The sequence below is a fragment of the Cygnus olor genome, chromosome 9 (assembly GCF_009769625.2).
Source record: "Cygnus olor isolate bCygOlo1 chromosome 9, bCygOlo1.pri.v2, whole genome shotgun sequence".
Classification (NCBI taxonomy): Eukaryota; Metazoa; Chordata; class Aves; order Anseriformes; family Anatidae; genus Cygnus; species Cygnus olor.
Genome location: NC_049177.1, coordinates 16,111,452 through 16,138,457, shown reverse-complemented (window position 1 = coordinate 16,138,457; position 27,006 = coordinate 16,111,452). Strand labels below are relative to the sequence as shown.

At 55.3% G+C, this 27,006-nt stretch overlaps 3 protein-coding genes across 7 annotated transcripts; 2 read left to right on the top strand and 1 right to left on the bottom strand.

The window, feature by feature from the left end:
• Positions 1-272: 272 nt before the first annotated feature.
• DYNLT2B (dynein light chain Tctex-type 2B) lies at positions 273-6,516 on the bottom strand. Of its 4 annotated transcripts, none has more exons than XM_040567760.1 (6): positions 6,371-6,515; positions 6,002-6,135; positions 4,352-4,421; positions 2,954-3,017; positions 1,798-1,875; positions 273-990 (listed from the first exon to the last, which is right to left on the bottom strand). In XM_040567760.1, exons 1-5 carry the CDS (start codon positions 6,427-6,429, stop codon positions 1,828-1,830), a joined length of 375 nt encoding a protein of 124 aa, XP_040423694.1. In that variant the 5' UTR covers positions 6,430-6,515; the 3' UTR covers positions 273-990; positions 1,798-1,827. The 4 variants fall into 4 exon arrangements, with proteins under 4 accessions (XP_040423694.1, XP_040423692.1, XP_040423691.1 ...); XM_040567758.1 differs by having other exon boundaries at positions 6,365-6,495; XM_040567757.1 differs by lacking the exon at positions 273-990 and adding an exon at positions 2,441-2,548 and having other exon boundaries at positions 1,282-1,875; positions 6,371-6,516.
• Positions 6,517-10,369: 3,853 nt separating this feature from the next.
• On the top strand, positions 10,370-15,753 carry PDCD1 (programmed cell death 1). Of its 2 annotated transcripts, none has more exons than XM_040567756.1 (5): positions 10,370-10,726; positions 12,471-12,803; positions 13,686-13,838; positions 14,230-14,264; positions 14,966-15,753. In XM_040567756.1, the coding sequence occupies exons 1-5, from the start codon at positions 10,618-10,620 to the stop codon at positions 15,182-15,184; spliced, it is 849 nt and encodes a 282-aa protein (XP_040423690.1). In that variant the 5' UTR covers positions 10,370-10,617; the 3' UTR covers positions 15,185-15,753. The 2 variants fall into 2 exon arrangements, with proteins under 2 accessions (XP_040423690.1, XP_040423689.1); XM_040567755.1 differs by having other exon boundaries at positions 10,386-10,726; positions 13,683-13,838.
• A 5,742-nt stretch (positions 15,754-21,495) lies between these two features.
• Positions 21,496-23,666, top strand: LOC121075008 (receptor-transporting protein 3-like). Its single transcript, XM_040567754.1, has 2 exons — positions 21,496-22,309; positions 22,979-23,666. Exons 1-2 carry the CDS (start codon positions 22,164-22,166, stop codon positions 23,472-23,474), a joined length of 642 nt encoding a protein of 213 aa, XP_040423688.1. The 5' UTR covers positions 21,496-22,163; the 3' UTR covers positions 23,475-23,666.
• The last annotated feature ends 3,340 nt before the right edge of the window (positions 23,667-27,006 follow it).

Sequence of the window (27,006 nt, the reverse complement as noted above, 5' to 3'; positions counted from 1 at the left end):
CTACGGCAGGGCGAGCATCGAGGGTAAATGCTGCAAGTTATCAGAGGGGTACTGCGTCCCAGAACCGGCTGCAGGACCCCTGGTGCTCGCCCTAAGGGCTGACAGGGACCAGGCTGTATTGTTCACAGCCCCTTGGTTTTTCTTCGGGGGAAACACGCTATCCATTACCCTGCTGCTGTTACGGGTAACTGGAGTTACCAGACTTAGACCTGTGCTTTGTGCAATGTCTTTGTGAAGCAGGTGTTAAAAACCTCCGAAAACAGAACACCTGCAGTGCAAAAAAATCATGATTTAATTACTGTGACTTGATAAAAACATCAATACAAGTCTGAGGGTATATATAATCTCTCAGTGATTTTTTTAATGGGTTGTTTCACTGTTTTCCAAAGCCTGTGGACTCTCAGGTTCACACACACTTAGTGGTGCCATTACATCCTCAGCAGCTCATTTAACATGTCACAGATACAAAGACATCAGGGAAGCCACCATCTATTTCCCATCAGAGGTAAATTAGATGAAGCTGCTTTCAAACAAACCTATTACAGAAATAGCAATGTACTTGTTCCAGGATTGTAGACAGAAGAGTGATTCTAGAAGATGAACCATAATTTTTGACTTCTCTGCTAAAAGGTGCACGGGCAGAGTGTGTTCTGCTCTAACAGTTGGTGAGGGTGGGATTCAGGATTCACCGTGCTAAGCTTTAGCACTGCAAGAACCATTCATGCAGTTGAAATTGTTCAGCTATGCTTCTTCCTCAGTCAGCACAGACAGAGAACAGGCATCACAAGAGAGCAACTCCTCCTGTCTTACAACGGGCATTTCAGATGCATTCCAGTAGCACCCATCTCTCAGGAACCAACCTCATCCTCTAAATTCTGGGGAGATAAGAGATTTTGGAGCTCCCTTTCTGATTTACAGCAGCCTTTTCTATCGCTCCTTTCAAGGCTCGAGTCCTAACAATTTTGGTCTCCAAACATCCAACTGTGTATCCTGAAACAGTTACAGAAAGGCAAAGATTGAGAAAGCACTGCAATATCTATTGAATTGGGCACTGAGCAATGATTATTCAACACTTCCACAGGTGCCAAATTGCACAGAACCAACGAGGAGATACAGCTGGAAGTTTGGGCACTTGGTGGGGTGTGCAGGCTACTGGCTTGAACTATTGTCCTAAGCAACTTGTCTTCTTGTCAGTTAGTATCATTTCATGTGACACTTAGCTGGGACTGACAACATAATTCTTACAGAAGTCATAGTAACAAGTCTGGATAGCCAGAATTAGAGATCAGCTTTATTGATTAATTTACAAAGAATCCTCAGAAAATGCTTATCTGAGAAGCACTGATGAGCAATCAAGGCTAGTGCATTTTGCAGAGTGGAGAAAAAGAACAAGTGGTGGAAATGGCAAGGGTAAACACACAGGAGAGAAACAGTAAATACACAGATTTATTAAGTTACATTTCTTAGAAATATTTCATTCACTTCAGAAAATTAAGAAAAGTAAAATTAACAGAGCTCTTTTACAACGAGAGTTGAGTTTGCCCTAGAAACAATGGCTATTGGCAGTATACATTTTAGGACAAAACCAGTACGCTACATAAAAACAAAGAGTGATTTAAATAAAGGAGATAATAATAACGTGCTTAAAACTATATTGATATCCGCAAGGGAGGGGGGATGTTGTAGTGTAACAGGTGTAGGACGTGCTTTGTAGAGCTGTATTGTGTTAGGTATTAAAGGAAGAATATGGTGCCTTTGAGTGTGTTAACAAAAATACTCTAATATATTCCTCCCCACCTTTGTCCTTTTGTGCAATCTGAACCATCTTCAATAGTAGAAGCAGCCAAATGCAGCTACCACACAAAAGAGGCTGTCCTGGGGAAAACAGAAAGGCTCTGCGTTAGTAAAGGCAAACTCTTTGCTAGCGTTAACTGAAAAGACTAGCCTAGGGGAACACTTGGACCAGAGCACTAAAAATAGTTATAGCTTTATACTGTAAAATCCTTCAAACTTTCGTCTTTTTAGTCACTTATTTACTTCAGGTGTGGTGTAACCCAGGTCAGTGAGTCTGAATGCCAGAAGTGCCTCAGGTTTCTCCAGCCGCACACCCAAAGGTGTGTAGGTGTCATTTCGATGCGTACCTAGAAGTGTCCCAGTCTCATCAGAACTGAATAACTTGGCCCTTGCCCTACCTTCACCTCTCCAGGGCCCAAAGCCGAGTATACCTCTGGGCTCCACCCACAGGGCGTTCTTAGAGCACCCCTACTGTTTCAGGATCCATAGGCACTGTGGGAATGGGTCCCAACAATTTCTCAGCTCAGTGAAGAGAAAATAACGACCCAGAAACAATGTAAAGCATGAAAAATTTCTGCTGCAGTGACCAAACCCAAATCTAGGTGAATGTTCTCACCAAAGAGCAATCAGTGCTCCTGCCTGTTACCTGTAGCTCACGAAAAGGACATCCTCCTTCCTGAAAGCCCCGTAGCCTGATGCCTTTGACAGCAGAGAGTCTGAAGCCCTTCACAGAGAATTTAACCTGGGAAATGCTCTGCGGAGTCAGGACAGTAATGAAGGAGGTTTTAAAATAAAATATTGGCTTTTGCTCAGTCCTGAATTCCAGCGGTAGTTCTGGACAGCAGCTCGGCAAAGCACGTAAAAAAACAAAGCACTTCATCTCTTGTGCTTCCTCTCCCTACCCGTAAGACGGTGCAACTTAAATGACTTTTGTACAATATTGTATGATCTACTCAATAAACAAGTTTTACTGTGTTGGATATTAAGTCTATTTAATGAATTTGTGAATGAGACCGTAAATCATACTGTTTTGATTTGGCTTTGGTTACTTCCAAAGGGGCTAGCAGTTGCTTTTGCCTGCTTCACATTTTAAAATTAGTCTGCCTGTCATACAAGAAGTAGTAGCTTTACATTTCCTATGTAAACAGTCAATACTTACATTAACGAAAACATCATGAGCATAGCTGTCAGTGTCAGCATCCCAGAAACAACGTGCAGCCATACTAGACAAAGGAGAAAGCACAGCCATTACCTACAAAGTTAGATGTAAAGAACTAAGTGATCACACTTTCCCTCAAAAAACAAACTAAGCTTCCTTTAAGGATAAAGGAAACTGGACGTGTTCCCCTGAATCCTGAGCACTGCTGAATTCTGCCACATGCTGTAACCCCCTTTGTACGTTGATCAAGGTGCATCTTCAAACTCCTCAACTATCAATTCTGCCAGCTCCGCTGTGCAGCAGGGCTTGCAGCCTCCTTGCTTTCGTGCTTAAGAACCTTTTGACTTCTGATGTATGCATATCAGTGGCTAATTTAGCTGATTTGTTCTCATCCTTCACCTCCCGTGCCCTCCTGATGCATACTACCAATTTATTTATAGGGAGCTATCGTATTCCTTGGCAGCCTTCACATTACTAGAACCAAGCTGAACTCTTCTAGCCCTTTCATATCTACACTGTCTGTTCCCTGAGAATTCTGGCAGGCTTTTTCTGCATCTGCTTTACTTTGAAGACAAGCAACTAGACTGTCAGAGGATATTCTGGATGAGATCTCAATGCTGCCTTGTTTAATGTCACTGACACTCTCTTCTCTACAGCAAATGCCCAGCTCACTACCTTCCCCACTCAGTCTCAACTGACAGGACTCCTGTTTGCTTCACTGATCTGCTGGAGTACCAAGCACAATAATAACGTGAAGCCCAGTATATAAGGCACATAAACCTTGCAGGCTGTTCCTTTTTGTTTTCTCCTTGCCCAGCAGTAATGGAAAGCTACAGCCCACCACAGCAGCAAAGAGTAATTCTTTTGTCTGATTGCAGGCACTGGGAGCTAGATTTCCAAGTGCTCAGCACCCCCAGCCTGGGCTAGATTCCCATAACAGTACTGCAGGAGGATTACAGGAATTTGAACTACTGAAAAATACTTATTTGGGGGGATTAAATGCAAACGAAGTACTTATGGAAATCTGGCTTTAGGCACAAGTGAGTTACCATGGCTCTTGTGCTCCAGCAGGGCCCTGAGAATAGACTGGATGTATGCTCCAGTTCATCATCAATACAATATAGAATGCTTTTCTGCAACACACCTCACAAATGCTTCTCAGCATTTCAGCTTGTTAATACCCATCACACAGCCAATTATCACCAGTCAACTGACTAGGAATTCAATCAGCCACAGTCCAAGCCCGCACTTCCTACTTAAGAGAAAAGGAAGCGCTTTACATTTTAGTACAGGCAGAGATATCTTAGAAGCTGGAAAAGTTGGAAGCAGCTCCCAAAGGAGAATGGAAAAAGATAAAACAAAAATCACAGAAATACAATTAGAAAAGGCAAAACTTACTTCACTCCTTCTCCCCTCTGCTCTCCAATCACAACCTGCACCACCATTTTGTACCTGTCAAATCCCTCCTCTGGGAAAAGAAAAACAAAAGAAAGGGAGAACAACTTCAAACTCTGTATTTGTTTAAGATATGAGCCCAAAACAGGACACACAGAGAGAAAGATTTCTAGTTACAAAGCAGTGTCCTGTACAAATTAAAAGTACATGCAATTGGCAGAGCAGACAAACTGCCTCATCACTTCACTCTCCTAGGTAGGGACTACCACAACCTCGTTTTACTCAAAGGTTGAACAGGGTATTTGGTATCTGTCAGAAGATGCATCTAAATCAGAAGATACACCTGAACAGCCCTCCTATATGCAAACATTCCAGTTCTACAGCGTTCAAGAACTGAACACATAGCGAGAATGTAAATAAGGCTGCTGGTAGGCAAAAGCCAATTTAAGAAAATTGGCTTATTTTAAAGCTGTTCTGATGCAAAGGTATTTTAGAGATTTTTCTGCCGCGTAGGTGTTTCCTTTGCTTCTGAGCTGAGATAAAAGGTCACAAAAAAGCTTAGGCAGGTCTAAGTTGTGTGTCTGCAAAAATACGTGATTGTTTCACAATAGTAATGGGATACCTTTGGGGCAGAGGCCAGACCCAATCGGGCCATGACAAGGTTCCAGAATTCAAACCAGAACAAGCACGCTTTAAAGAAAATATTAATCCTAATGCCTTTATCTTCAATAAAGCAACATAAGGGAAGACTCGAGTGCCTGTTTCCGCTGGAAGATTGAATATTACATGCTGCGTCTGGTAACATCCACTGTGTCAATGCTTATCAGAGATGTCAGCCCATACAACTGCCACGCTGGGCCAGTCTTGCTTCAGGCTACTGTGAGTGTGCTTACAGATTGCTGAAGTCTAGCCCTGTGCATTTTAGCTTGCCATCAACATGTGCTGGGACTACAGCTGCTGCTGCTTTTAAAGCAGATGTGTAACTCTGGGAGAAGCATAAAACCACAGTTCCTGCTGAGGGTGATGGCATTTCTGCACAGCCACTGCTCATCAGCCCAGCAGATGGAGCACCAGCCTGTCCCACGGGAAGAGGGGAAAAGAAGTGACCACACCAACTCACACCTACCTACTTTTTCCAGCACTGAGCACAGGAAACACCTGCTGGATCTTGCACTCAAAAACGTTGGAGGGTATCTTGTGCAGCAGCACCACCACTCTTCCAGTGCTGTATTCACATCCTTCCCTAGCCAACTGTGCTCCCAACTCACCCTTCACTGCTTCCACCTGGCCTTGTTCCCATCTCAGGAACACACACACACAAAAAAAAAGAACACTTCTGTTTGTTGAAGCAAGAAGCAATCTTTCCTCCTTCTCTCTAACGAAGCTTCTTTCCCTTACAGCCCTGCAAGGCTGACATCCCACATCAACCCATCCATATGAAAACAAAGCTGCTTGCTTGAATTAGATTTCTGGTTCCACAGGTAAGGCACATGTATATAGAACATAACTTCATGTTCATAGATCATAACAGTAGACTTTCAGTCAGCAGACAGTGAAGGAATAGGCTTTATGAATAAAGTAGGAAAGAGGAGATTTATCAAAGGAAGAGGACAGAGTAAGAAAAGAAGCGGCTTTCCCTGCACACCTCCTTACCTTTCAGCCTGTCTTTTATTATCTCTGATAAAGACTTTGTAAGTTGAGGCACTTCTTCAGGGATGTACTGAGCATCGGCCAGCTTCTCCTTCAGTATCGCATGGATGCATTCTTTCACCGTGGACGACTTAAATCTATCAGGGGGGGAAAAAAAAAACAGCAAGAAGAGGCTCAGGATATTTACGTTACACACAGGAACACACACGCACCCCCGGGCAAGCTTAGCTTTCCCATTAAAAAGTCGGACAAACCGAAGAACCGTAGAGAAAAGAGCTTAGCTCGAAGGGAGCTAGCTCCTAAACCTGCTACAAATAAAATCCCGGCGGCCAAACACGGGCAGGGGCAGCCCCAGCCCCGCCTCACCGCGACCGCAGGCCAGGCCGCAGCCTGTGAGCGCCCCCGGAGCCCTCGGGGCCCAGCTCGCCCATGGCCGCCCGCCGGCCTCGGTTACCATGGCAACCGCGGGCACTTCCGCACCGCTACTTCCGCGTTGCTGACTTCCGCGTGACTGACGTCACGGCGCCACGCCCCGTTTTCGCGCCAAGGGCGGCACGTGGCGGGCTGGGGCTGCCTGCACCCTGCCCTGCCCTGCCCGCACCCGTGGGTGCTGCTGCGCCCCCCGGGGTGCTCCCAGAGCCCCCACCCCACCCTCAGGGCTCGGGGACATGCCGCATGGAGCCGCTGCATGGCGCAGCCCGGTCCCTGCTCACCGCCTTGCCGCTGGTGCCGTGCACCCTCCTGCGCTGCCCCGCCATGGGGGTTGCACCGTGAGCTTTTAAAAAAAAAAAAAAAAGCATTTAGTAATTACACATCGTCATCACAGAGCTGTGCTGCTCCCCCTGCCCGCTCTCTGTCCCGCGCTGTTGGTAACAGCTCGCGGCAGTCACCTTCTGAGAAGCTGACATCCTGCTTCCTCTGCTGTTTATCTCGCTGCGGCAATCTCTCCGAGCGAGTTTCCTACGTACGGCGGGTGACACCGTTGAGAACTCGGCGCCTGGGCTAGAATAGAAACGGCACGAAAAGTGCAGCTGGCTGCGGGGTGGAGCGCGGCGCGGGGCTGAGGGAGCAGGAAACCACCCCCGGCTGCCAAACGGGCGCAGGCTGGCCAGCCTGTGGGCACGGGCTGCTCTCCCGGCCGGGGAGCGGAGCCCCTTCCTGCGGCGGCTGTGGGCTCTGACGCAGCTAGGCTTGCACCAGCTCCTGCTCCGAGCCTCCCCTGACCACATGCGGGTTGCTGAGACCCGAGGTGCAACAGCTGCCGATGCCCATGGGCTCAGTGCTTCAGCAGCATCACTCTCTGAGACGATCCACCAGAGCCCTGGGCATGGGAGCACCGGCCCTGGACATGCGCTGTGCACCTTGGTCAGCAGCTCAGCTTTTCCCAACCCTGTACCAGGGCCCCGCAGGTTTCTGCTGGCTGTAGGAGCCCCTCGGTGACACCGCTCCCTCTCCTAGCACCCGGCACTCGCTCAGCCCCAGGCGCCGCTGGGCTGTGTGGGCTGGAGCCGCCTCGCTTCCCCGCAGGGTCTGGCGAAGCTCATGCAAATCATCTGCACGGGCCTTCTTAATTTCCGAGAAGTATCTGAAAGGCATCGGGCTTGCTTTGCATTTATTTGCAAACACCATTAACCATTTCCTGCTGCTGCCCAGCCATTGCCGCCTGCTGCCTAGATCAGAGCCACAGATGCAAACTCAATTAAGAAGCTGTGTGTGTGGGGGGACATGATAAACCTGCGGGCTGATCTTCCTCAGCATCTTTTCATGGTTGGTTTCATGGTCCCGCTCATCTGGGAGGCTTTGTTTTCCCAAGGCTTTGTGGGCATTCAGGATGGGGCCTCATCAAGCTGCATACCAGGTGTTTGAACAGTGCTTTCTTGTTCCTCTTCCACACTTTCTGTACTCCTTAAATAAATACCCCAGGTGATTTCAAGCTGCTTTGGGACTGACTTTAGGCCCTTTGAGCCGCTTGGGGTGTGCTGGCCTTGGCAGGGTGAAGGATACAGGTGAAGGACTGCCCCATGCACCGTTCCAGCTCAGAGATGGAGAATTTATTTTTTAAAGCATCACAAGATCGTGTACAGCTTGAGCACTGCTTTTCCTCCCCTGGCATCCAGCTCCCCCTTCCTGTCTGCCCTGTCCTTGCTCCATCCTTGCTGGGCCCGTTGCTGGGGCCAGGCTCCCCCCTGTGATGCCAGCACCCAGGGCACCTGCAGGGTCCCTGCACAGCTGCTCATCTCACTTCCCCTGCAGCCACTTTGTTGTAGCAAGGTAGATCTTGGCCTTTTTCTTCTTCTTCTTCTTCTTTTTTTTTTTTTTATTTTTTTTTTCACACTTTCGTGTGCTTTCTACCAGTGCTCAGTCGGACAGCTCGTGGCTCGTGGTTTCTGCTGCGTGCCCAGCTCTGCAGCCTCCCCTGTGCTTCATGGCCACCCAGTGGGGCCTCATCCTGTGCCTCACTGCCCCTGAGCTTTGGCTCAGCTTTCTGCAGAAACACAGCTACTGCAATGATTCTGGGGGGAAGAGTCTAAAGCAGCAGGAAGCAAACAGCAAAACTAAGGGGTGCCCGGGTGCTGGTGCTGAGAAATGTGTTTTCCCATAGGAATTTTTGTTTCCAAGCAGTGGGTATTTCCCCTGCCCTTCCTGCTCTGCCGGAACCTGCCGCCTCAGTCATGGTGTGCTGTGGAGCCAGGGAGAACTTCTGCCTGACCCACAGGGAACTTGAGCATCACGAAACGTTGCCTTACTCCCTGCATTTCCCCCTCATTGTTTTCTAGTGGACACAGCAGCCTTCCCCGCCCCGCTGAGCAACAACCCCCTGACGCCTCGTTTCGAGCGTGTGTTGGAAAGTTTGAGCAACCGCGCTATGATTTTAATCAGCCCCGTGCCAGCCGCACAGGGGCGTGAGCCAGTTTTTCCTGCCGATCCTTCCCTCGGCGAGCTGCAGCCTCTGCAGCGATACCCGTCACATCTTCCACCCAAACACGCCGTCAGGACCGCCTGGAGGTTTTCTGGGGCTGCAGGGCAGGCGGCGAGAGCCCTGGCCCTGAAAAAAAAGCAGGCTGGGGGAGTCTCCAAAGGGGACTGGGGTGGCCCAGTGATGCTGTGGTGTGGAGACACAGAGCACCGAGGGGGAAAAGCCGCCTTGCTCTGAGCTGTTTTCTGGAGTTCATTTTAGTTTCTTTAGTGGTTTTTGTTGTTGGTTGGTTGGTTTGTTTGTTTTTTTAACGGGAACACAGGATGAGGCAATAACCATCTGAAATCCACCAGCGCTGCTGTACATGCTGAAGAGCGCTCCCCTGTCACCATGCCAGGCTGCGTGGTGGCCTTGGGAGGTGACAAGCATGGGACAGCCCCTGGGCTCTTTCCTTGGCCCATGCAATGGCAAAAGCTGAGGGCCAAGGTGTGAAGCTACAGCACCAGGAGGAGGCCGGAGGCAGGATCCAGGCGGGGCTGGATGGAGCCCCCAGCCTGGGCTCAGCCCCCTCCTTGGCTGCAGTTGGGTCTGAAAGTGAGATGTGAGTGAGCCTCAGCCCCACTGCTTGCTTCTGAGAGCCTGGGAAATTATTAAATCGTCATAAGAATAGCATCCTTTGCCCCAGTTATTAATTTTCCCCCAACACTTTCCAAAAATTGCCACCACATCACGGCTGGGCTCGGTAGAAGCAGGAGGAGCCAGCGAACAGCGCGGTTTCACCGCTGCTTATTTGCGACGTGAATATTAGTCAGCAGGGCGAGCGGGAAGCATTGCTGGCAGAGAAATTAAAGAAGTCTGCAGCAAAGGTCACCCCGATAACTGTACCCTGACCTTGGGCACCTGCCCCCTGTAAATTCATCGCTTCATTAGAAACAGGCCCGAGGAGGCAAAGTCTCCTTCTCCTTCTCCTTCTCCTTCTCCTTCTCCTTCTCCTTCTCCTTCTCCTTCTCCTTCTCCTTCTCCTTCTCCTTCTCCTTCTCCTTCCCCTTCCCCTTCTCCTTCCTCTCCTTCTCCTTCTCCTTCTCCTTTTTCTCCTCTTTTTTCTCTTCCTTCTCCTCCTTCTTCTTCTTCTCCTTCTTCTCCTCATCCTTCTCCTTCTCCACTTTCTCTTCCTCCTCCTCTTCCTTTGCCCCTTTCTCCTCCTTCTCCTTTGCTCCTTCTCCCTTTGCTCCTTTTTCTCCTTTTCTCCTTCTTCTCATTTTCTCATTTTCCCCCTCTGATTTTCACCTTCTTCTCTCCTCCTCCCTCCTCTCCCCATCCCCTCCCAGTGTCAGCACCCAGCAGGAGGACCCGTGGGTGCCTGCAGCCCCGGACACCCCTTTCCCTGCCACCCATGGGCCATCTTCAGGGCTGGGGACATGTTATGGGGTGCTGCGGTGTGCCGCGGGGGGAGCGCACGGGGAGGGGAAGGGGCCAGGCCACAGCTCAGCTGTTCCCTGCCTCGGTGAGGAGGAAGCCGGGGGCGGGAGGCAGCCCGGGTTTCCCTGCGGGGCCGAGATGGGCACGTTTCATTTCCACCCCAACCCCTGCCGCGTGTGGCGGAGGACGAGACAGCACCGTGGGGAAGGAAGCGCGGCGAGAGCCGGGGCTGCGCGGCACGGCACGGGGCACGCGGCACGGGCAGGGGGCCCGCTGCCTCGCCATGGCTCCCGGCGCCTCGAGGACCACGCGGGGCAACGTGGACGTGGCCCTGGCCGGGCTCTGCGTCCTGCTGCTGTGCTGCAGCCCTGTGCTGGCCGGCTGCCACCGGGGTAGGTAGAAAACCCAAAGGTTTTGGGTACGGAAGCAAGGGGAATGGGGGGAGCTCGCGGGAGGAATGGGGTTAAAGGATGGAGAAAAGGGCCAGGTCCTGAGGCTGTGGTGCTGGTGGTGCTGGAGCCCTGCTGTGTGCGTGCCAACCATGGTTGGGGTTTGGTGTTGGAGGTTTGGGTTTGTCAGGTGCTGGGGTTTCCTGCTCTGGCTTTCATGCCCCCGTGCTTTGCCTCCTGGGGTGGGCTTGATCCTCACCGAGGCAGGCTCCTGCCTCTGGTTTTGCTCGGGGTGAAATTTCGGGAGAGAAAGGCAGATGGAGAGGGTGAGTGGGTGAGTCTGGGCAGGACAAGGAAGAATCCTGGTGAAGCCAGGTCCCTGCTTTGGTGGCATCGTTTTTTTTTATGTCCCAGTGGTGAACACGGGGCTGGAAGCCCTTCGTGGGACCCTCCCCAGGCACCGATCGCAGCTGGTGCTGGGAAGAGGCAGGGATACCTGTAAAACCAGCCCCTGCTCAGGACATCCTCCGAGCAGTTCATTCATTGCTGACAGTGGTGCTCGGTAGGAAACACAGCCCTGAGCCTGCTGAATATTTCCTGTTAAATGCAAGAAACTAAGAATACTGCAACAATTAAAACTCTCAGCATAGGCACTGTCACAGCAAACGCTGCCCGCCGGGAGCTGGAGCAGTTCCCTCTCTCCATCCTCCCGTCTGGTATCGTTTCTCATTTTTTTCAGTCCAGTTTTTCAGCTAATCCTGTAATCAAGGAACTGTCCTGGTACCTTCTCTGCTTGGTGAGCCTGTTTGTATGTACTGGCCTCAGGCCAATGCTGAAGGGTGAGGGGGCACTTTCTGATCCTGCCTCCGAGTCCAGGGGCTGGTATCGGTGCTGGTTTCTGAAAAATGGGAAGTTAAATTTCACCGATGGTTTGGATCACGTGTGGTCAGAAAACCTATGTGATTTTTTTTTCCTTTTCTGCTTTTTTTTTGCTCTGAACCCAATATAATACAGCAGCTACCTGTCCCTGCTCGGTCTGCTTGTCCATGCCAGGACATCACCTGTTCCAGTGGCTCAAGCAGCCAAAGTGAGAGGCAGGCAGAGAGTCTGACGGGCAGGATCAGTATTGCTAATTCTTGCTAATTAGGGGCTTGCTGGGGGACAAGAGGGCACTGCTGGGGCTCTGCAGACCTGGCTTTGATCAGGAGGTGGTGGAAGGTGCCTGGCCCATGCCTACAGCCCTGCTGGGACTGGGTGGGCAGAACTGAGGTGCCCCAAACGGGGATCCAGTCCTTCTTCTCGCTTTTGGAGGTGATACCAGCTGGAGGAAGGGTGAAACCCAACGTTAACACCGAGCCTGGATTTAATAGCAGTAATAATATGCCTCCCCTCCCTGAAGTCTGTTTTCTCTGGTGCAAAAGCTCCTGTGGGTTCATTGTAGGGGGCTCTGCTGAGACCACTTGGTGCAGGTCACAGGGCTGGGCTCGTGAGCAGATTTTCACAAATCCCCTTTGTGAATCTGGCCTTCAGGAGCTGAGGGTGGGACAGCTGAGGAGTGAGCGGGGACTCTGGCACACGAGGCAGAAGCACGAGGGGCATGGGTTACCATCACCTCTGTGCGGGATGGGAGCTGCAGGGGGCTCTCACCCGTTTTGCAGCCCAGGCTCCCGCGAAGGGCACGTCTGCTTCTGCTGCCCAGGTGCCCGCTGTCACCATGTCATTTCCCTGCTTCTTCTCTCCCCAACAGTGACCTTCTCCCCAGCCATGTTAACTCGCCCCGCAGGCGGCTCAGCCACCTTCTTCTGCAACATCTCCATAGAGAACAATTCCAGCCTGGAGTACAATCTCAACTGGTACAAGGAGACCAACCACAGCGATCCCCAAAAAATTGCTCAGATCAGCCGGAGCATCCCCCAGACAAAGACGGAGAAGTACCTGCTCTCCAACCACACTCCTGTCTTCAAGATCGAGATCCTGAACCTCCACCAGAATGACTCGGGCTCCTACTACTGCGGGCTGATCGCCTTCTTCCAGCCCAATAAAGTGGAGGAGAGCAACCGGTCCCACCTGGTGGTCACAGGTCAGCCGAAGGGGACAGGCCATCGGTGTCACCCAGCAGTGCCACCCCAGAGGGTAGAGACTGGGGTGGATGGCGAGGGGATGGGGACTCCTGGATTTGTTCTTGGTGAGAGCCCTGTGGGGCTTTGCACGTGTCAGCTATGGAGTGATGTCCTCCCTCTGCCCTGCTCCCTGCTCCAGGGGCATGCTGGTGGCATCTCAGCTGCGGTGCCTGCCAAGGGGCTGTGTCCCAGAGATGGAGAAACCCCATGTCTGGTGAAATGTACGGCCCCAGGCAGGCAGCACCCTCCTGGGGAGGACCTGGTGTGGGTCAGGAGAGCACAACCCTGCCCTTTACTCGTACTGTTGAGGTCCGGGACACAGCAGGCTGTCCTTTCCCTGAGCACACTGCAGCTGGATCTGGCCCCGAGGCAGGAGGTCTCCGTCCCCAAGGATGCTCTGGGGAGGAACGAGTCCTCACTGATGGCATTCCCTTTAACAAAAAGGGGAAAAAATGGCAAAAGTTAGTCTTCTTACACAGCTCCTGCCAGCGTGAGCTGGCCCCAAGATGTGGAGGTGTCTGAGATGCTTGGGGGAGCTGTGTTCTCCTTGGGAATGGGGATCGGGTCCTGCTGTGAGAGACTGCCTGCGGGTGTCCTGGCCCCTACACCCTCACTGTCAGCCCGTGTGGGATCATCCTCACCACCCGCAATGAGGAGGAGTGGGACGTGGCCAAAAGACCCCCCACATCAGCCCAATTTGAGGGCCCGGGAGGGATGGCGGGGCTGTGGCAGCCAGCCTGGAACCGAGCCCTTTCTGGGGACACCCCCTGTGCTCCCCCGTTACCATTCACAGAGATCTTATGCTCCTGACCTGCTGGCTTTTGTCATGGTTCTTGCAGCAGCCCCTGAGAAGATAAACACCACTGAGGAGCCCGGCGTGGAGGACAGCAGCCCCCCAAGCCACATCAAGGCCGTGATCCTGGGCGTCCTGCTGCTGGGCTGCGCGGTCGTGCTGGTGGTCCTCGGCTACTGCATCATCACCTACAGGAGAGGAGGTGAGGAGCCCGGGGACCCCGCTCGCCGTGCCGAGGGATCTGGGGGTGTGCTAGGGGACCCGTGGGGTGATGCTCCTTCAGCAAACCCAGCTGGGACCTGGGGGCAGATGGATAGGTGGGGTGCACGTGGGCTGGTTTGCCGTGCCCAAACTCAAGTGTGGCTTGTCCCCGCGGGGCAGGCATCTCCGTGCTGATGGGACAAGGGTGCTCAGGGCCCCGCTTGCCCCCCAGCCCATGTGCTGCGGCTCTGCACCTCTCCTTGGAGCACTGCCTAAGGATCCGAGGGGACTGGCGAGCCCCAGCGCAGCAGCGTGGCAAGGCTGGGTCAGCCCCAGCTGCTCACACTGCCTTGGCACACGAGCATCTGCTAACCAAACGTGTTACTTTGCAGATGTGCAGAAACCACCAAGTGAAAACGCTGCAGAGGTGAGTTCTCCGCCTCCGACAGCCCGCCGTGCCGCGGGGGAGCGGCGCTGGGTGCGGGAGCGGAGGGCACGGGGCCTCCCTTTATCAGGCTTCTCGCTTCCCCTATCTCCTCTGGCACTGCGCGATCTCTCCTGCACCACTACGGCTGCTCTTCTGCACCTGCAGCACGGCCCCATCGCAAAATCAAAAAACCGCCTGAGGCAGGACAGGGGCCTCTCTAGTCCAACCCTTGCTCAAACCAAGGTTTTATGTGATGGGGAATTTTGTTGCTGTGAATAATGGGAGACACTCCCACCCCGTACCCACCTCTCGCTGCAGCTTGGCTTGTTCCCTCTCTTCCTTTTGCTGGGCACTGCCTGCAGTGTCTGTCTTCCTCCAAGCCCGTTAGGTAGCTGAGGGCAGCCTTCACTCTCCCCTCTCTGGGCTGAGCAGTTGCAGCCCCAAGCTCACCCTGTGCCACCGGTGCCCATGGAGAGGTGTGAAAAGGGACCCTGACCTGCCTGCGGGTGACCCCAAGGCTCAGGGTCTGGTTTCCCTGCACAAATGCCACCCCAGGTCTGTACGTCCTTCCCGTCTGCACTGCTCTTGCCCTCCTGGGATGCTCGTTCTGGCACTTGCTGTACAAAGGGACTCGTGCTGGGAATGAACGGTGCCTCTGGACAGGGGATGAATTATCCCAATGGGGTGTCCTTCCTCTGCAGAAGGAAGAGAAGCCACCCGTGGTGTCCGTGTCCACCGTGGACTACGGCGTGCTGGAATTTCAGTGGGACCCGCACACCCAGCTGCCTCCTGAGACCCGTCCGGACGACCAGACCGAGTATGCCACCATCATCTTCCCCGAGGAGAAACCTGTCACGCCCGAGCGGGGCAAGAGGCACCTGGATGAGAGGACGTGGCAGCCGCCGTCACAGCCCTGCTGAGGGCCGGGCTGGCCCCAAAGCCACATGTGTGCGCTGAGCGGAGCGATGGAGGTGCTGCTGCTGCGGTTTGTGTCGGACAGCGCTGGCTGTGCTGGTGTCACGGCCACGGGACAGGCACCGAGGGACAGGGACAGGTCCCTGCTGGCCTGGTGCTGGGCTCCAGGTGCCTCCGTACTCAGGGCAGGATGGGACCGAGCAGCGATGCCAACGGGTCTGTGCTGAGGGATGGTCTCTCATCATCAGTCTCCCACCTCTCCCCGGGGATATCTGCGTCCAAGCCTGCCGGCAAAGCAGGGCTTTGGGACAGGCTCCAGAGCGAGAACAGGGGCAGTGCTGGGAGCTGCCACCCCGCGGGAGCAACATCCCCACCCCAGGGTCTGTGCCAGCTCGGGGCAGGGACTTCTGCACGTACTGCTATTTATCGAGCCCCTGGGAAGCTGGCGGGTGCTATCAGACACTTCCCTCCTCCGCGGGGACGAGGGGCTCTGCTGGGCATCCCGGGACAAGGACGCTGTGCCTGGTGGGAGCCGGATCCGGCTGTGGGGGTGAATAAAGGGTTTGGCGCCCGGGCTGTTTGCTGACTCGTGGTGGCAGGCGCGTGGGCAGGCAAATAACAGCTCCTGGCAGCACGCAGGTGAGAGCCGGGAGGCGGCGGTGTCTGTTGTGGTTCCTGGGCCCCTCCGCGCGATAAGCAAGCCGCTCTTCCATGAAGTTGCTCTTAATAATTTAGAGAACGAGCTGCTCCCTGCTTCCCACCCCTGCCTGGGCTGGGCCTGGGTGCAGACGGGGCTGGGGCAGCCACAAAAAAAAAACCCCACTCCCCTCTCTGGGCTCAGCTTGGGGTTTCTGCCTACCCAGCTGGGGACAAGGTGCTGGGGACTGGCTGCCACCATGCAGGGTGATGCTCATGGTGTGGTGCCTGGCACAGCCCAGCTGCAAAGCTGTCTCCAAACTTCCATTTTTCCCTTGAAAGCAGTGCCAGGGATGTGCAGCCCAGCCAAAAGCTTACAGAAACCAAAAGAGAAAGCAGCAACAGTCGCTAGAGACTGGAGAAGCCCTGGTGAGAAGCAGGCTTGGAGGCAGCAGCGTCCTGCTGGGAGACCATGAAACCCCAAGCAAACAAAGGGCCATTTGCATACTGCACGTTGTGGCACTGTCAGCAACTTTCTTTTCCCATTACCGCAGCTAAAAGTAGCATAGTCTTGAGACACCAGGCACCGTGGTCTGTGCCCTCTGGGGGCTGTGACATCCACAAGAAGCCTCCAGAGAAGATCATATGGGATGAGCATCCATCCAGGGTGGCCTACATCCTTTCCTAGGGCAGGGTCATGGACGTGGCAGCCCCGCTCAGTCCCCTGACCCTCTGCAAGCTCCCCTGGGGCAGTGGCACATCTCACCCCACGTTTACACACATCACAGTGCAGCTCAGTCCATCCGGACTCGGTGCAAGGAGCAGCTCCGCTCCTCGCCCTGCAGCAGCGCCGCGCTGCCCCAGCAGCGCAATGGTCGTGCAGGAGGCAGCTGCAGCAAACAAGAAGTGGGAGCTCAGTCAGCAGTTTTGGTTCTGCCTTTCCCGTAAGAGTGCACGCAGGAGGGTGGGCCCTGCTTCATTTTTTCCACCCTGCCTCTTTGGGCAGCAGGGGTGCCAGGCACGCCTTGGGGGCTCAGCACTTAATGAAAACCCCAGCGAACACCCGAGCCACGGCAGTGCCTGCGCCCCTCGGGGCACCCAGCAGCCTGGCCACCACCCCGTGCCTCGCAGGGAGCAAGGCAGTGCGGCTGGGGACATTTGGGGTGCGTGGTGGGGATGCCCCAGGCACCATCTCCCACCCCTGTTTGCAGGGCAGGGTGCTGGTGCTGGCCCAACAGGACCGGGCTCCCGGAGTGGAGCTTGGAGCTTCTCACCCAGCTTCTTGCTGGGTGAGCTCCAAGCAGGGGGCAGGCTTCAGGTCCCCAGCTGAGCATCCCTGGGCCGAGCAGTGCCCTGCTCCAAGCTGGAGGCTCTTTCCATCTGCCCAAACTGCTACATCTTTCCACGCAAGCCAGATCAGCCACTATTTTGATTTTCCCTCCAGCTTGGTGATGGTAGCCCCATCTTTCTGGAGTCACTGCGTGGCACCTGAAGCCATCTGTTTTGTCTCCCACCCTGAGAGGTCCCCAGTTCTGGCTTTCCCAGCCCCACCATTCCACGTCCCTCCTTCCCAGCCCCTCTCTCTGTGTCAGAGCCCTCCTGCTTTTGCCCACCGCCGCACCAGCTGGCATTGGCACTGACTTGGCACCCCTTTTCTCTGCTCCGAATTGAGCAGGGACCCCAGCAACTCACGTCCACCTCTATTAAGGTTTGCATCAGGTTTTCTGGAGGGGCTGAGTTGGCACCCTCAAGGACTGGTGCCCTGCAGGTACTTTAACTCTCCCTGCCCGCACCAAGCTTGGGTTGTGATGGGTCAGGAAGTTTTGGGGGATTTGGCAAATTCTGGCCTTTCTGCCATAGCTGCTTTGCATTGCTGCGAAGAGGAACGATTTTAATGGTCCTCTGTTTAGGCTGCAGAGAAAAAGCTTGCTACAGAGCAGCTAGCAAGGCCCCCCAAAAACCTCCCTCTGATTTTGAGCTCACTCACTTCAGCGTTGTGGCCACCAGAGCTCACCCACACCCTGCAGCCGTGCCCCCAGCCAGCCCTGGTGCTGCGCAGGACCGGGTGCAGCTGGGGTGGCTGCAGCCACCGCCACATTTCCTGGTCTCTTGGGCCTGTCACAGCAGCCACTTCCAACCACGGCCACCGCACACTTCCTCAGGGCAGCAGGGGCTGTCACTAGCATCGCTGCTGAAGCGCTTTGTCAGCATCTCAGGTGCATCCAGAGAGCAGGGCTCGCCCCAGCTCCAGTCCCACGGCTGGGGGAGCGGGCAGGTCCCCCGGGAGACCTCCAAGAGCTGGAGCTGCTTCCCATCAGCACACACAAGAAGCTTCACGTGCAGTGAAGTGCCTGAGCAAGCAAACGCCCCAGCAGAGCTGTCTGAACCCTGACTGTAGCTCCTTATGTAGCCCAGCTGTGGTCAGAGGTGATTGGGAACATGTGAGTCCCTTAAAGATGCCCTAGCCCAAAGGCTGGGTTTTGAGGAAGTGGGCAGGAAGATGGAGAGGAAATCCTCTGCTGCTGCTTGCAGGAGTGTCTTCAAGGAGAGCCTTGCCATGAAACATCAAAGCACTGTTCCTGCAAAATAGGGCATTGCACTTGTAGGGGGAAGAAGGGACAGTAAGGCATTAAGGTCACTTAAGAGCAAGCAGTGTCCTGGTCACTTACAAGCGCAGAGAGCTGGGAGGTTTCAGAGCAGTGTTTTGGTTTTTGGAAGGGCTGGGCTGCAGGGGGATAGGTGTGCGTGTTGCTGGCCCCTGGGTTATGAGGTGGTGATCTCTGGGTGGGACTGGCCCCCCGGGTGTGGTGGCATGGGAGCATCTCTATGGCCTTGTCTGGCTGGGAGAGCGGATGTCATTTCTGGGGGCAAGGAGCTGAGGTGGGATGCATGCTGCAGGTGGTCAGATGTGCTGCTGGGCAGGTTGCCTGGACCCCTAACCAAAGCCCATCTACACCACCCCGGTGTGTCCTGATGGGTCCGGACCCACAGCATCTCCTCCGTCCCATCCCACCGAGAGCCCTGCCTGCGACTGAGAGTGCTGGAGGCTTGCCGAACATCTGCGTTTCCTCCTCCTGCCCTCATTTTGCTTTCTCTAGTTTTGCTTTGAGTCGGCTCCATGGTTTCTCCTTCTCTCTCTTCCTCCCTTGGGAGGGATGTGCTGCTGGAGGGGCTGGCCGGCTGAGCAGTGCTGAGCCCTGCGCCCAGGAACAAACCCACTGCCACCGCACCAGGCACAGCCTCCTCGGGGGGGGCTGAGCCCTCTCCTTACACCAGGAGGACCACCATGGGGCCATCAGACCAATGGGGCACCAAAACCCACTTGAGGTGGTACCTGATGGTGTTTCCTCAGCTGGTTCCTCCCGTGTATCTCTCCCCACTGCTCAGCATCCCTCTCCATCCCAGAAGGCTGGGGGCAAGGGGACAATGTCCAGCCCAGCTCAGGCATGTCCCCATTTCCTTGGGATCTGATTCTTCATGCCTCAAATCCGTTCTGGGACAGACCTGCCTTCTCTAAGGGCTCAGCCGTGAAGGTAGCCCAGCCTGGAAGGGATACTGGTCCCTAGAGGACGTGGGCCTCACCGTGATGGGGTGACAAGCAGTGACACCAGTGCAAACTTGGTGTGGGGGACAGGGACACGGGGAGCTGGCATGGTGCTGGCTCCCAGGAGGGTACGGATGCCAAACTCGCCATCTGCATCAAGGAAAGGGAAAAAAGAGGATCCAGGAAGCTACAGATGAGTCAGCCTCTGTACCCGGAAAACCGCTGGAACAAATTAGTAAGGCCACCAAGCGGTAAACACTGAGAGGGCAGCACTGGGACTGAGAACATAGATTTAGCAGGAACAAATTGTGTCAAACCAACCTAATGCTCTTTTCATTAGGGTGACGAGCTGGGTGGTGCAAGGAAACTGGGAGTGATGCTATCTTTGTGCAGTGTGTTATGTTAGGTTCTCGTAAGCAAATTAGGGAAATGGGAAATTCTCCCACTGTGGGTGGACTGCTACCCGAGAAGCTATATCCCCAAAAGAGTTATCAATAGCCCGTGATGGCAGGCTCTTCAGATAGGGTTTCTCTGGGGAAGGGAAGTGCATGGCCCGAGTGAAGGCAGTCTGCTATTTAGGGAGGCTGTGGAGGCCATCAGGGAAGAGGGTTAGAAACCAAATCCACGGGTGAGCTGGAGAAAGGAGCAAAAATACCCTGAAAAAAACGTTGGCACAGCGAGAGCTGGAAGGGGAGGAGAGGAAGGTATCCACCTTCCTCCTCACACCCCAGCTCACCTGGGGGTGGGAACCGAAGCCAAAAATAAATTCGGGCTGTGTGAATGTGGCAGGGAAAGCACCTTGCGGGCTGTGTCTCATCTTCTCCTTCACCCATCCCGTGGAGGAGTCAGGGCTGGAGCTCCGGGATGGAGAGGGCTTGTGGGGTCCGGCCCCATGGTGGGATGGGGCTGGTGCCCATTGCCCATCGAGGCCATGCTGGGGGTCCTGTGGGACCTTTTTTTTTTTTTTTTTTTTTTCCAGGCAGGTGCCGGTAAGCATCAGGGCGCTAGGACAGCGCTGTGAGGTGTGCGCCGAGTGGAACAGGACGTCAAAGCAGTTTCAGCTCTGTGGGTGGTTCTGGGAAAGTCCCTTCAGTGCCGGCAAGCACCGGGCTCTGACAGAGGGAGCAGTGCCCGGCTCCTCGCAGAGAGGAGCGCGAGGGCTCGGCGCCCTGAGTCGAGATCTGAGTCGTGTTGCCGTGACGCAGCGGGGCAGGCTTTCCATGACAGCGGGGTTTTGGAGGCACCCGGCCCCCCGAGCCCGAGGGGCGACAGGGAGAGCGGGAGCAATGCTGGCATCCCTGGAGCCTCCCCTTTTCTTTTTCCTTGCATTCATCCCCCAGGATAAATCTCAGCCCCGAAAGCAGAGGGGCTGAGGGGGTGGGCAGGTGCTGCAGGGTGGTGGCCCTGTCCCTGCTGCCCTGTTGCTGGTGGCTCTCTGTGTCAGAGTGATGCCAGGCACTGCAGGATGCCAGTGGGTCCCCGTGGCAAGGCTCTCGGGTCCCATCTGCAGGTTAGGGCTTTGCTAGCTCTCCATAAGGATCCTGAAAACTCCGGCTTGGCTCCTCAGCTTGCAGGAAAACCTCTGTTCCTCCCTCCTAGCCCTGCTCCAGATGACAGGGTGGCGTTGCTGTAAAGGGTGGAAGGACCTCAAAATGAGGAAAAAGCAGGCACAGGAGGCAGTGTGCCAGCAGGGAACCCTGCTGCTTCTCCAGCCTCTGGAGGAGAAGCTGGGCATTGTCCTGGGGAGCTGCTGCACACCACACCTGGCGAGGGGCTATAGCCGCTGTGCTCAAACCACGGTGGCCCGCATGGCCTTTTTTAGGCACCCAACACGATTTGCTGCTGTAATTTTTCCCAGTGGCTGCATCCTTGGTGGTGCCCTGAAAGGCTGGGCACTTTGGGGAGTTCTGTGCCCTCGCTGTGCACAGGATGGTCTCCTTTGGATCCTTCAGGCCGGACGAGATGGTTTCGCTTCAAGGTGGCTCCACCAGGCTGCAGATCTTCCCCCAGCTCCTCTCTCAAGACCAGATGCCATTCAGCCCCTTATCTGCCCATCCTGCGTGGCTCCGGGTGGGATGCCCGGTGATGGGGGAGGCAGGGGGTTGCCAGCAGCCCCGGCCCTGCTGCTTTCACCTCCCGCGGCGCTCTCGGCACAGAGCTCACCTCCCCACTTTCGGTTTTATGTGCGGTGCCATCATCCCCGACTTTCCACTCTGCGGTTTCATGTCAGGCTTTTTCTGCTCGAGTTGGCTGAAAGTTGTTAAAAACACCCCATGTTTGGTGGCAGCTATCGAGAGAGATAAGTGTACCTGGGGTTTTGTCAGCTGCTGAGCTCTGCATTTTCGGTGGGTTTTGCTTCCATTATTCCTATGCTGGGCAAAATCTCTGCTGATTCTGCCCCATTGCTCTGATATTGGTGGTCCTGGCCAGCACAGGGGTTTTGCATTTTGAGCCTCTCTGCCTACAGACAGTGATGACAGCTTCAGCAGGGGTGGGATTTTGCCCCGTGCCCAAGTCTTGCATGCAAAACGCATTGGGGACACCTGCCTTGTCTTTGCTTTGGGGGGCTTTTCACCTGTCCAGATGTGGCACAGCGTCAGCAGAACCGGGGAAACGGGAGTTGGGATGGGGTGGTGCTGCTCACGCGGGAGCAAAGGTTCCCCTCTCCAGGCAACAGGATGTGACTTTGCACCCACGAGGGAGGGAAGAACGGTGTGGGGCACCGTGAGCTGCACACGTATCAGCGCCCAGAAGCTGCAAGCTTGGCCTTGGCCACCGCCACTTCCCCAGCTCCAGGCAGGACCATGAGGACATGGCAGAAGATTTTTGCACAGAAGGTTGCGGACATGCACGTGAAGGAGCCGTGGACGCTTCAGGAGGATGACAGCCTGCAGGTGCACAGCCCTAAGCATGGCCGGAGGGAGTATTTGCAGAACCATGCAGCTGGGAGGTAGGGGCTGCTGACTTGGTCCCCTTTGGACCACCACTGCTGTCCTCCCCAAAAAGCCTCCTCCTGCCTCAGGCTGCAGCAGGGTGACCCCGGCCTTGGCAGAGGGGTGCAGAGCCCTTTGCCACAGCACCCTGCAGCCTGGGAGGGAGGAGGGGATGCAGAGGGGGGTGCTGGGCTGCCAGCCCCCGTACATGTTGTGAAAGATGAGGAGCTGCAGGTTTCTCCCCTTTTGACTACTCAAGACATCTCCTCACCTGCCCTGCGGCCTCCACCCACACCTTCCTTCTATTTTGCTTCTTTTTCGACTTCCCCTGCCCCTTGTTGATGCTGGCTTTCCGCTGAGATGTGCTGCAACAGCACGGGCTGGGGGCCGGAGCCCCAAATGGAGCCGGTGCCGGATGCTTCCCTCCCCCAGGGCCCCTGCTCGGGGTGGCAGGGTCCAGATGGGTGAGGGCACCAGGCTGGTCCTAAAATCTGGCCAGCCCCCAGCTCACCTGTGCTGAGCTACCCAGGCTGGTGTCAGGCCCACAGGGGAGGACAGGCCATGGGTGTCCTTGCGTGAAGCTCGTCCCTCAGCCCCGACTGCCCTGGTCCCTACTGATGGCGTGGGGAGCTGCTGGGCTGCAGCAGGGAGCCAGGGATGAGCTGGTGTCCCCTGTGCCCCGGCAGGTTCCAGTGCTCCCAGTGCTTACACGAGTGGTCCTCAGCCAAGGTGCACATCCTCTTCCACATGCGCCGGGGCAAGGTGAGGATGCGAATCTTCCGGCAGGCCTGCCGGCGCTGCCTCAGCCCCCAGCTGGAGGAGCCCAGTTTCAGCCAGGAGAACCTGGAGAGGATCCTGCACAACCTGGTGCTTCAGATCCTCAAGGACTTCTACAAGGTGCCCGTGCAGCCCTCTGACCTCCTGGAAGTGGTGGTGGACTCGGTGCTGGTGGGGCCGCACGACAGCAGCCGCTGCGAGGGCTGCCGGCTTGGGGTTTGCTCCAAGCCACGAGTGGCCCCGAAGCCACCAGCCTGGAAGCCCAGGAGGCACGTGGACACGGCCACGAGCCCTCCACGCCAGCTCCTCAGCAGCGGCTTTCCCCGGAAATGTTGCTTTGTGCTCCTCTTTGTATGTGTTGTGGCAGTGGTCCTCTTCATCCTCTTGTATTTCACCTTGAAGTAGTGGGAGCCGGGGCTGGCAAACGGGAGCCAGGGTGATGGCTGTGGGGGTGGGGACGATGAAGGTGGTGGATGGAAATTTGGGTGCCCAGGGCCATCCCTTTTCCTCATCTTGGTGAAGTTTCCCCAGCACACAGGGGTCTGGGACGGCCACCACCACCATGCTTGGGGACCTCAGTCCCAGCTCAGGGGAGCCCGGCAGGTCTGATGGCTTTTTGTGGGACACATTCTGCACGAGGATGACCCCCCAGCTCCCCCACACAAAGGATGGAGTGTACATGCAAGAATAAACCAGCTCTTTGTCCTCAGCCCGAGGATGCATTTGTGCTTTTTTAATTTCTCCAAAGCCTTTTCTGGGTATGTGTGACCAGCTCAGCTGGAAGCAGCTCTTAGGAGACACATCCCATTGCTCTGCTGGCTCAGCCTTAGTGAAGATGGGTACCCAAGGCAGCCGAAGGGCACCTGGAACTGAAGGTTTGCAGCAAATGCACCAGGAGCCAGCAGCACCTGCCCGATCCATACCACACAGGTGGATTGGTGACTTTGTGCCTCGCTTTCCCCATTTGTAAAATGGACCCCAGCCATGCCGTGGTCATCCCCCTTATTCCTTCCAGCTTTCCACTGCCCTGGAGACAGATGCCGTGGGGCCAGGCAGGGAACCTGAGTGTCCCCAGGTTGCTGCAGCAACAGGGATGTAGGTGATGATGTGGCTTTGTGCTTCTCTTCCTGCAGCGCCCAGTGCTGCCCCATCCCACCACTGGGGCTCTCCTCTCTTTCAGCTTTGGTGATCCCAATGTGAGCACTTTTAGAGCTCAGCCCAGGCCATCGGCCTCTTCCACAGCCACCTGGACCAGGCTGAGGTGCGGGTCTGGGTGCAGATGAGGACCTTCAAGCAGTGTGTGTGTCCCTGAGGCTCCACGGACCAGAGCTGCACTGCTTATTCACCTCTGCCCTTCTCTCTGGGGTTTTCACTATCCCACCAGCTCTCTCTCCCTTTCCCCAACCCTTTCCTCATCGGCTGCCTCCCACAGCCCCAGCGCCAGCAGATGGAGCAGCGAGATCTCCAGCACCGCACTGGGAAGCACTGGGACCAGTGACCCGCTAGCATTGGGAGGGGGCAGCCCTCTCTAAATGGGGGCAGCCCTCTCCCCGATCCCAGTGCCCTGCTGGCTCCCTGCAGCGTGGCTCCCCCAGACCGTGCCCTATGTTGGTATGGTGCCAGCCTGTTGACGAGCTGGTCTCTCTCTCTGGTTTCTCCAGTCTCAGAGCACTGGAGATAGATGCTCAAGTGATGCAAAGCACCGGGTTTCCTGAGCAATTTGGGCAGGGGAACCTGAATGTCCCCATCTTTCTAGAGGTTTCTGCTTGCTTGGAGCAGCCAGGGGCCGAGCTGTGCCGCGGGAGGAGCTGGTCCTGCAGATGGAGTCCCTTCCATCCCACGGCTGTCCTGGCGCTGGGACCAGCCCTCTCCCTGCCAGCGTTATGTCATGAAGGCAGACACACTGCCAAGTTTCTTGCTGCCATTGCCCCTGGCCCTCTTCTTTCCATGCTGAGGTTTTCCCAGCCCCAGTCAGTCACCGTGTCTGGCTGCCTGCAGCCTGCCCAGCCACCCAGCTGCAGGGGGAACTCCCTCGCCTCCTCCTGCGAAGCCAGCTCTGGTGGAGACTACATCCCTGCGGGGGTCCTTGTTTTCTTGCTTGTGTCTCTCTGCTCTTTTTCAAGGGCAGAGGCATCCCTTAACCCCCCCTTGCAATGTTCTCTACACACACCCAGGCTCCTTCACCCATGGCCTTGCATGCATACGCTGCTTTTTTCCCCAGTCCCCTGGCTGATGCTGCCTGCCTGTCTCCTTGTGCTGTGTGTGTGTCCAGGGGGGCTCTGCCCCCTCCATCGTGCAGCTGCTTCATCCCCCCCTATCACTCAACAACACCCGTGTACACATTGGCTTCTGAGCCACAGCCTCATTTTGGGGCTTTTTTTCCAGGATACTCTACTCTGATGTTCAGTTGTGCCAATCCCCCATGGGTTTCTTAGCAAAATGCCCTCTGTGTGCTGCTCTGCATGGCTCTTGGCAATTTGGAGGCCAGAGCAAGCCCCCCCCAGCTCAGCTCAGTGGCCAGGGAAGGTGAGTGGCATGGAGACAGCGAGCCCGTCCCAAGGAAGGTGGCAGAAGGATGAAGGATGCTCTCTCTCCTGGTGGGATGCTGGGGGTCCTGGGCAGGTCCTCACTGCCCCCCCCTTGTGCCACTCCGGGGCTGGGCTCCTCCACAGCTGATGTCTGGTGCTTACACCTGGCCAGGGACGGGCAAACCTCACCCAGGGGTATTTTGCTGACCTTTTACCACAGCCAGACTGATAAATTGCTGTCTCCGTTGCCTGTTCCCGTCTGCTGCCCACTCCCATCCCCGCGGCACTGGGGCGAGGGGCTGGCACGAGGGGCTGGCACTTGGTGGCACACAGGGCAGTGAGCAGGGGACATGGGCTGGGTGGCATCGGGGACTTCCCAGCAGAGCTGTGGGAGGGAGGAAGACGGGCTTTATTTGTGATGGGTATCTTGTGGGCAGCAGCATTTTGTAACTTGCCTGCGAGCTGTCTAGGCACAGGTCCTACAGCTGAGGTTCGATGCCCAGGGGACCATCTTTTGCTTTTGCTTTTTCTTTCTCTTTCCCTTCATTCTTTGGATATCTTTGGACATGCCAGCACACCCATGTGTGAACGAGCCTGGGCAGCCACCCTGCTATGAACCCTGAGGAGCCCAGTGGTGTTATTTCAGTCCTGTGCTGTAGGAAACTGGGGGCCAACAACCCAGCTCCCAGCCCTGGATCTGGGCACAAGGCAGAAAACATGCCCGTGGTTTAGGCTCTCTCCAAAGGCTGGATTTTCACAGCCTGTGATGTGGAGAAGGGATGCTCAGCAGAGCTGTGTCCCTGCCCCAACTTCCATCCGTGTTTGCTGCAGAGCTCCTGCTGTGAGGATGTACTCTCCCAACAACAGCTAGCAGGGACAGGCTGCTTCTTCACCCCTTTTAAAACAAAAGTCACTTACCTGTTAGATTTTCTGCATGCTGATTGAACCCAGATTTAATTTTTATTCTCTCTTGCTGTGCTCTCCCCCGGCCACCAACCCCATCTTTAATGACATGCTAGGGCTATAAATAATTGAAGGGCAGGATCTCACCTCTTGCTTTTCCCTGCAATTTGCATTCCTGGCCAGTCCAGGTCTGTCTCAGCCCATGAAGCTGCAGGGGCTGTAGCTGAGCAGACACACTGCCAGCTTGCACAGGGCAGAGCCCCTCTGAGCATCCACCCTGCACAGGTGAAACCACAAGTGCTGGTGGAACCACAGCATTTCTCCCCTTGGTGTGTTATCTCTGATCCCGAAGTAGCTTAAAATAAACTGACAGTGTAAACGGAGAGCCCAAGGGCTTTGAAATCAGCCACCGCCGCAGTCGGTAGTGGCGGGTGGTGGATGCACTGCTGGACACCAGCCCAGCTGGCAGAGACGAAGGGTTATTTGCAATACTGGGGGATTTTGTT

Excerpts from the sequence above, each read along its gene's own strand:
- DYNLT2B (XM_040567757.1), bottom strand. The coding sequence starts at position 6,429 with ATGGGCGAGCTGGGCCCCGAGGGCTCCGGGGGCGCTCACAGGCTGCGG. Across the intron at positions 6,136-6,370 it reads AGGCTGCGGCCTGGCCTGCG|ATTTAAGTCGTCCACGGTGA; the intron begins GTCGCGGTGAGG and ends CCCCCCTGATAG. Across the intron at positions 3,018-4,351 it reads CAGAGGGGAGAAGGAGTGAA|TATGGCTGCACGTTGTTTCT; the intron begins GTAAGTTTTGCC and ends TCCTTTGTCTAG.
- PDCD1 (XM_040567755.1), top strand. The coding sequence starts at position 10,618 with ATGGCTCCCGGCGCCTCGAGGACCACGCGGGGCAACGTGGACGTGGCC. Across the intron at positions 12,804-13,682 it reads GTCCCACCTGGTGGTCACAG|CAGCCCCTGAGAAGATAAAC; the intron begins GTCAGCCGAAGG and ends TGGTTCTTGCAG. Across the intron at positions 14,265-14,965 it reads CAAGTGAAAACGCTGCAGAG|AAGGAAGAGAAGCCACCCGT; the intron begins GTGAGTTCTCCG and ends CTTCCTCTGCAG.
- LOC121075008 (XM_040567754.1), top strand. The coding sequence starts at position 22,164 with ATGAGGACATGGCAGAAGATTTTTGCACAGAAGGTTGCGGACATGCAC. Across the intron at positions 22,310-22,978 it reads CAGAACCATGCAGCTGGGAG|GTTCCAGTGCTCCCAGTGCT; the intron begins GTAGGGGCTGCT and ends GTGCCCCGGCAG.